Source organism: Callionymus lyra, chromosome 9, assembly GCF_982586985.1.
Source record: "Callionymus lyra chromosome 9, fCalLyr1.hap1.1, whole genome shotgun sequence".
In the NCBI taxonomy this organism is placed as follows: domain Eukaryota; kingdom Metazoa; phylum Chordata; class Actinopteri; order Syngnathiformes; family Callionymidae; genus Callionymus; species Callionymus lyra.
In genome coordinates this window covers 20,280,558-20,289,260 of record NC_141826.1, presented here as the reverse complement: position 1 = coordinate 20,289,260, position 8,703 = coordinate 20,280,558, and the positions used below count along the sequence as shown (strand labels likewise).

At 44.4% G+C, this 8,703-nt stretch overlaps 1 protein-coding gene across 8 annotated transcripts in view; it reads right to left on the bottom strand.

Moving 5' to 3' along the window:
- Nucleotides 1–730: 730 nt before the first annotated feature.
- rapgef2b (Rap guanine nucleotide exchange factor 2b) overlaps nucleotides 731–8,703 on the bottom strand; it is a 72,153-nt gene continuing 64,180 nt past the window's right edge. For 3 of the 8 annotated variants that reach the window (XM_087799331.1, XM_087799336.1, XM_087799337.1), the window contains 8 exons: nucleotides 8,613–8,636; nucleotides 7,307–7,536; nucleotides 7,060–7,227; nucleotides 6,185–6,322; nucleotides 5,881–6,073; nucleotides 5,329–5,819; nucleotides 4,154–4,513; nucleotides 731–2,222 (listed from right to left, as the gene is read on the bottom strand). In XM_087799331.1, the coding sequence (XP_087655457.1) occupies nucleotides 4,170–4,513; nucleotides 5,329–5,819; nucleotides 5,881–6,073; nucleotides 6,185–6,322; nucleotides 7,060–7,227; nucleotides 7,307–7,536; nucleotides 8,613–8,636 (1,588 nt within the window). In that variant the 3' untranslated portion in view covers nucleotides 731–2,222; nucleotides 4,154–4,169. The remainder of the gene's footprint in view (nucleotides 2,223–4,153; nucleotides 4,514–5,328; nucleotides 5,820–5,880; nucleotides 6,074–6,184; nucleotides 6,323–7,059; nucleotides 7,228–7,306; nucleotides 7,537–8,612; nucleotides 8,637–8,703) is intronic. The other 5 variants (XM_087799333.1, XM_087799338.1, XM_087799335.1 and 2 more) reach the window with 4 other exon arrangements.

Sequence of the window (8,703 nt, the reverse complement as noted above, 5' to 3'; positions counted from 1 at the left end):
CACTAAGTTGAGTTGATAGTAAAACAAAAAAACGCATAAAATGAATTTGGGGAAACAAAAATGACATGGAAAAAAATTTAAATGATGTGACGTTTAGAGAAAAGAGTTAAAAAGTACCAAAGTATTTAGATTTTTTTTTTTTCTTGAATAATTGAATGTTTTTATATTGAAAGAATATCGAATTGTTTTTCTTAAACTGAATAAAATAACTATATGCAAGTAAGTAAGTAAGTAATTTTTATTTGTATAGCGCTTTTCCAGACCAGGGTCACAAAGCGCTTAAACAATCAAAACAATACTATATAAAGTATATACTTTAAAGGTGAAGATAAAACTGATAACACAACAGGAGTTCCAGAAAATAAAGTATATATATCGAACGATTAAAAGGGATTTAAAAAATAATGTTCATGTTAAAAGGTTGAAATATTCGTACTATTACTGAATTGTAAAAGCCTTATATTTTCCCCAAAAAATGTACACATTAAGTTTTATATTCTGATTCCAATATAAAAATAAAACATTTGAACATACACAATATTTAATTAAATAAACAAATTCAACCTTTCAATATATAAACTATATAAAATCATTACATTTTTAAATAAACGCTTCAATTAATAAAAGTTTCAACATTTGAAGTGTTACATTTAATGATTCAATATTCTTCGTAACTGACGTACTTCCCTAAAATACGAGTGTAGATTGAGTTTCACTAACAAGACTCGGAGGCTTTGAAGGACTTTATTGACTCAGCAGCAGCTGATGTTGAGGCGTTAACGAACATTTCAACAAAAAAAATAGAACCATATGTACAATTGTTGTATTAAAAATACAAAAGAAGGATCAACACGTGTCTTTGTAAAAGACATACAGGTCAGAGAGCGACACACACACACACACCGACTACCTACACAGCTGTGAAGTCTTCTTCATCATCATCATCATCTTCATCTTCATCATCATCACAGTCCGTCTGCTGCGTCAAGAGTCAAAGCTGAGAAATCATCGTCACTTTTTCACGACTGATCAATGTGATCGGTGCAGGACGAGAACCCTCATCAGTCCAACACTGTTCAGAGTCGACAGCACCTCCTCTTGAGGGGGAGGAGCGGGGGAGGGAGGGGGGGAGGCAGGGAGGGAGGGAGGAAGGGGGCGGAGCCGTCCGGTCGGAGTCATAACGTCCCTTAAGGCAGTTCACGTCCTGAAGTCTTGAGACGACCCGTGGTCGAGTGTGTTAATTAAGGCGCTTCAACATTCTGGTTCAGATCTGGTGAGAGAAGGCTCTTATTTTGAAAAGACGGAAAGATATGTGTGTGTGTGTGTATGTTTGTGTGTTTTGTGAGTCCCGCTGTGAGTCCCTCTAGATCACTGGATGTGTGCGTTTGTGTGTAAGAATGATTGTGTGTCAGCTTGTGCTCCCCGTTGTGTCTGTGCTTTTGTCTAGTTTGATGTGTTGAAAGTTGTGTGTCTGTCACTGTGTGTGTGTGTGTGTGTGTTCAGTCGAGTGTAACACTGCAAAGCGTCTTTGGTGTCCGTCAGGAAGATTAAGGGAGAAGAACTTTTAGCGGAAGTGTTTTTGATTGACAGACGTCGCGAACCCGTCGGTGAAAACACAATCACGTGACTCGCTTGTGCTTCTTCACGTCGTCCAATCAAAAGTCTTCCCACACGACCTCCACTCGCCGACACCACGGACTGTAACAGGAGCGAGCGGTCGCCGTGGGCGACAAGGGGCGTTTTTTTTTTTTTTTTGTGCTGAAAGTGCTTTTTAATCGTGAAATGTTTTTTGATCGGCGGCTCGTCGAGAGTTAATACTGGATCTTCGGTCCCGGCGGCGTGACTCCGCCCCTCAAGAGTGCAACAGAGTTCTTACAAAATCCTCGTCCACGTGTCCGTAGAAAGTAGAAAATGAGAAAGTGCAGATGAAGTTCGTGTCACTGGGGGGGAGGTGGGAGGGGGGGTCACATGGTTCAGGTCGACCCACCCAGCACCTAATAAATGGCGCCCCCTTCAAAAGTACCGCCTCCTTCCTCTTCACAGTATTTCACATGCAGGTCGCACGACCCGCCCGACGCTTTTAAGGCAGCGAGGCGGTCCAGCAGGGGGCGTCCAGGTGGGTGGAGACGATTTTTTTCCACTGGCCTGTGGTTTGTTGGTCCCGCCCGATCAAACGCACTCGGGGGTCGCCGTCAGTCAAACCGCCGACACTTGCTCGTCATCTGCGGGGACAAGAGCGAAGTCATGTGACTCACAATCGACACCTGACGTAAAAGTTTTCAACCCAAAGATTTTGTTAACAGTACAAAAGTTAAAGTGCGGGTGAAGTGGTCGATATAACTTTTAACAAAATAATTCAATTAAATATTTCCACCAGGGTGTTGTGTTTTTTTTAATTGTTATCATCTTCAATCTTTTTGTAAAATTCATATGACGCTGACTTTTTTGCTTGTTCTAAGCTCCGCCTCTTGGGCTCCAGCTCGATCTGGACTTACAGCGGAAGATGCGCTGAATAACTGTCATATTAAAGTCCGAACAAATCAAGTAAATTCCTTCTATACATCATATGTTCAGATCTCATCAGCTGTTTAATGTTGTTTTCCATGATGACGGGTGGGTTCGGTAGGAGCTGTTATTTCCACTATCATCTCTGCTGTAATCTCTGGTTCAGATCTGGTGAGAGAAGGCTCTTATTTTGAAAAACCCTGTCAAGACGGTAAGATATGTGTATGTTTGTGTGTTTTGTGAGTCCCGCTGTGAGTCCCTCTAGATCACTGGATGTGTGCGTATCGAAGATTGTGTGTCGGCTTGTGCTCCCTGTTGTGTATGTGTGAGTCTGTGCTTTTGTCTAGTTTTGTGTGTTGAAAGTTGTGTGTCTGTCACTGTGTGTGTGTGTGTGTGTTCAGTCGAGTGTAACACTGTTTAATGTTGTTTTCCATGATGGCTGGTGGGTTCGGTAGACGCTGTTATTTCCGCTATCATCTCTGCTGTAATCTCTGCTTTAATAATATCAAGTTTGGCGTTTGTATTAATGGAGATGTTTATTTTGTTTGTTTATTTGCTGTTATATTCAGTGTTGACTCATAATAAAACTGCTGCTAATAGTTCTTAAGCTGTCAATCATATGAAAATAGTCTGACTCAGAGTATAATAACATATAATCAAAAATGTTTGCAGCACGTAAAAACAAAACTGAAGCTTACTTTGTCGTCATTAAAACGGATCTAAACGTGTCGTCACCTCCGGAGTGTGTGTAAGGTGTTCAATAAAAACAATGTATGATGATTTAAAAGAGTTTAGAAAATAACATTTCTGTTTCAGAGTCAGATTCTCATCAAGATTCTTATCTATATAGAGTTGATTTTCAGTTCAGCTGCAAATCTCACGTTCACATGTTCTTTCATCATCTTTAACTCATACCAAGAGAAAAATCTCTCAAGTTCACCCTTTTTATCTGTATTTTCTCTTATTTTTGTAATTTGATGGCTTGGACAACGTCGCCCGATGACATCACACACTTTTGTGTCAAAACCTTTTTAAGATTCACAGAAAAATACAAATATAACTTATATTTTCGGGGAAAAAAACATACAAAACTACCTTTTTTTAACCAATAAATGTTTCAAAAAGTAGGTTGAAAAATCTCTCCACCCGCAGTTTAACGACTTTGATGTTTTTTGAGCAAATATTAACCAGAATTGGACAAAACATTAATTCATTCATAGTTCTGTACTTCACTCTTAACTTAAAAACATTCTCTAACTTTTATCCACACTAGCTAAAATAAACTTAAATGCTATTTAAGTTAATATAAATACATCTCGTTTCAGCAGCAACTAAACACATTTTTTTAAATTAAACTTTTTTAACGAAAAAAGAATGTTTATATTTTAAAATAATTTAATTGTCTTAATAGCTTCAAGACACTAACGACTCATGTGCTCATGACTGAGGTGCTGGTGACGTCATCAGTGGTTGTCGTGGCGACGACCATCAGTGAAGTCACGTGACGTGCTGGTGCAGGAGGATGAGGGTGAATGAGTGAAGCTTCTCATGCATGATGACATCATCACGTGTGTGTTGGGGGGGTGGGTAAGGGGGGTCAAGTCCAGCGTGCCATGCGGGGTCATGTGGGTCCGATGAGAAGTTTTACCTGAAGTCTGACCACCTCAGGGTCGGGTCTCGGTTGCACGCGGAGCCACGACTAGTGATGAAGAACGGGACTCACCCTCCTCTTCCTCCTCGGGCTCCCCGTCCTCGGCCGGCGAGCGAGTGCGGTGGAGTCCGGCGGCGCCGCCGCGCTGCTGCTTCTGGTGCGAGTCGGGCGACTGGGTCACCATGCGCGAGCGCTGCAGGGCCGTGGTGTAGTCGGGCGGCCGGCGCCCCGTGTGGCCGGAGACGGGAGCGGGCGGGGGGGAGGAGGCGTGCTGCCCCTCGGCGAGGTCGGACATGGTCAGTGCGGTGTAGCCGGGCGGCGTCGGAGGAGGCTCTCGGTAGCGACCTTCCTTACGACCTTCAGAGGAGACGGGGACGAGTCACGATTTAGTACCGAGTCACCTCTGAGTCACAACACAGATTCATTGTAAAGTAATCATCGATTTAGTTTTGCCGAGTCATCATGAGTATCCAGTGTTTTCACCGAATCATCTCAGAGTCATCAGCGAGTCATGAAAATTATCTTTTACGAGTCATCAGCGAGTCTTTTAACGAATCATCTCAGAGTCATCAGCGAGTCTTTTAACGAATCATCTCAGAGTCATCAGCGAGTCATGATAGGATCATCCTCAAGTTATCAGCGAGTCTTTTAACGAGTCATCAGCGAGTCATGAAAAGGATCATCTTCAAGTTATCAGTGAGTCTTTTAACGAATCATCTCAGAGTTATCAGCGAGTCATCAAAATTATCATCTATGAGTCATCAGCGAGTCTTTTAACAAATCATCTCAGAGTCATCAGCGAGTCATGATAGGATCATCTTCAAGTTATCAGTGAGTCTTTTAACGAATCATCTCAGAGTCATCAGCGAGTCATGATAGGATCATCTTCAAGTTATCAGCGAGTCTTTTAACGAGTCATCAGCGAGTCATGATAGGATCATCTTCAAGTTATCAGCGAGTCTTTTAACGAGTCATCAGCGAGTCATGATAGGATCCAGTGAGTCTTTTAACGAATCATCTACGAGTCATCATCGAGTCATAAAAAAGAAAAGATTTGAGTCATCAGCGAGTCATGAAAAGGATCATCTCCAAGTCATTATTGACTCATAAAAGAAAAATCTCCGAGTCATCAAGTCCTTGACGAGTCTCCTCAGAACTGGTGCAACACTGACCTCCGGTGGTGATGGGCGAGGGCGAGGGTCTGCCGAGGTGCTTGGCCTCCTCGGAGCCGGTGGACGTGATGCTGCTGGTCTCCGGGTCGGCGTTGACGTCCTTCCCCCCCCTCCTCTTGATGGTGCCCGTGTCCCCCTCGGAGTCCTCGCCCCAGTAGGCGGCCGACGAGGAGGAGCTGGCGGAGGCCCAGCTACCCCGGGCTTGAGCGGCCCACAGTGCCGCGGGTCCCCCCCCTAACAAGGCCTCGGGTCCTCCAGGAGGAAGTCCTCCTCCGAAGGCCAGGGTTTCCCAGCTGCGGCCCTGCTGCATCGTCTGGATGTTGTCGTGGGAACCGGACGAGCAGGACGTCCAGGAGCCGCGGCCGCTGTCGGCGGCGTCCAGAGAGACTCGGTCTCCCTGATCCTGGGTCAGCTCCTCAGAGCTGGGCGAGGACAGAACCGTTGGGCAGCCGGCGTAGATCCCGCGACAGTCCTGCATGGACGAGTACGATCTGGAGAAAAAAGGCTTTAGCTTGGAGTCTCTGGGACCAAAACCTGAGCTGCTCCTCTTACCCCAGACTGTACTGGTCCGGGTCTGTGGTGGCTCTGCGTTCCAGCCTGGACACCCCGATGTGGACGTCCCCGGAGAGCCGACTCCTCCGGTCCTCCTGGGCCGAGTCGAAGGAGAAGTTGCTGACCAGGCTGGACCGGGACGAGATCTCGCTGTGACCCGAGTCCGAATAGGCGTCGCCTGTCCGAGTGAAACCTGCAGACGAAAGACAGAGTCCAGAGTCCATCACCAGTTTCACGGTCCAGACCCGGTTCTTTTGACATTCAGACAGAAAACATTTTGGTCTCATCATGACTCTGGTCTCACCCTTCTTGGGGGAGCTCTGGGGGGACGTAGGGGGAGAGGACAACTGGGATGAGGAGTCCTCCGGTGGCCGACGATGTCTGTCTCCTCCCTCCTCCGACAGAGACAGAATTTTCTTCAGGGACTGCGGTGAACTTGTGCCTGGAACCAGAGGAGGAAGATGATGAAGACGAGGATGATGAACATAAAGATGATGATGGAGGTAAAAGTAATGATGACGATGATGAAGATGATGATAAAGGTCAAGATAATAATGATAATGATATGAGGAGATGACGATAATAAAGGTATAGATGAAGATAATGAAGGTCAAGATGATGGAGATGATGAAGATAATAAAGGTGAAGATGATGGAGAAGATAATAAAGGGGAAGATGATAAAGATGATGAAGATAATAAAGGTGAAGATGATGATGAAGAAAAGGAAGGTGAAGATGAAAGAGATGATAATGAAGATTAGTGTAGGTGTAGATGATGATGAAGATAATGCAGGTGGAGATGATGGAGAAGATGATGATGAAGATAATGAAGGTGAAGATGATGGAGAAGATGATGATGAAGATAATGAAGGTGAAGATGATGGAGATGATGGAGATGAAGATTAGTGAAGGTGGAGATGAAGATGAAGATGAAGATAAGCGCAGGTGGAGATGATGGAGAAGATGATGATGAAGATAATGAAGGTGAAGATGAAGGAGATGATGAAGATGAAGATTAATGAAGGTGAAGATGATGGAGATGAGGATGATGAAGATTTATGAAGGTGAGGCCACAGTGAGCCCTAAAGGTCTCCTCACATAACTTCCACTAGTGACCTCAGGACCAGGTGAGAATCAAAACAAACAAACTTCTAACAGTAACGTAGTACCAGCTCTTACCAAAAGGGGGCAGGTCTTTGACAGGGACCTTCTTCCTGGAGGGGTACAGGGCCACAGCCGGGACCTGCAGAGCCTCTTTTCCTTTGCTCAGCTGACCCCTCTGCTGACTGGCGGCCCGGGACACCACAGGCGAGGTGTCGGGCCTCTTCCCGCCGGCGCTCTTGGGTACTGGAGAGACATGTGACGGGTGAGACCAGGTGACGGATCAGAGGGTGGGCAGGGGTTTGAGGGTCCAGGGGGGACTCACAGGTGCTGATGGAGGGCTCACACTGCAGGGACAGCGTCTGCAGACTCTCCTCGTTGGTCTCCAGGCTGAGGTTGGACAGGTACTGCTTGACCTTGCGGGCCATCTGGGCGTCCTCGTACAGCTTCTTGGCGTTCAGGAAGGAGCTGCGGCGGACCCTCTTCTTGTGACCCCCGCTCTGAGACACGTCCAGCACGGCCGCGTTCGCAGCACTGCCCTGACTGAGTGACCTGCTTACACACACACACGCACACACACACACACGTGAACATTCTGGCGTGCGCTGGACCTGCTCAGAGAAGATGAAGCGACAGTAGAAACGACCCCAGAGATCTTCGATCGTCTGATAGTGTCGATAAAATAACTTTAAACTTAAAAAAAAAAACTTTATTGACTGAACGATGCAGATAAAAATATATTGATTTCCTCTAGATGGCGCCAAAGCAGCAGATGACTGTAGAAGTACATGAGCGTCTTCAGGATATTTGACGGTTTTGTTTAACATTTTTAAAGGTGAAAGTTTTTTAAAAATCCATTGAAATGTTAACAAATATTGTTTGGAAAAATAAGACATTAAATCATTTTTTAAAATCTAATGTTACAAAATTATTTAGTTTTTTAAAATAAACTTTGATATTCTACAATAAAATAAAATGATAATAAACAATAGATTTTCTTAACTCTTTTCAATTAAATATAAAACAGTGGGACTATTATACCAAATATTTACATTGTAATTTCATTTTATTAAAATCTATGAAATTAAGTTATTGAGATTGTAAAATCAAACTCTACGTGTAAATATTTTTAAATATATATAATTATTTAATTTAAAATTATTGATCTTTATTAAATGCTTTATGTTTCAATAAAAAATACATAGTTCCAAAAAAAAACAAAAAACATTAAACTCAACCATTCAATATTCTGATGGCGCTTATATACTTCCATTAATGGTTACCATGGTTATGAGATTGTTTTGATATCATTGAACGATCGTTCACTCCTTCACACTATGATGAACGAGCGAAGGTCGAAAGTTTATCGACGTTGCGAGACAATGACGAACAAACCGTCGCAAAGATAAAACCTTAGAGCAGCTTGTAAGGCATGAGGTCACGTAGAGGTCACACAGAGGTCACAGGATGTGTAATGTAAGATAAGGCGCCCCCTCCAGGTTTAACTGGGTGGTGCAGCCGAGCGTGACCCGCTGTGTGACCTCCGACCGTCAGACAAAACCGGAGGGAAGGCGGAAGCGTGTGATTGGTGGAGCGGAGGAAGTAAAAGGTCAGAGGGTCAGCAGACTTACCCTAAACTCCTCCACTTCTTCTTCCTGCGGCGCCGACGACAGAGAAGCAGAAGAGGACGAGAGAGAGAGACCAGAACTTAGAAGGACAGAA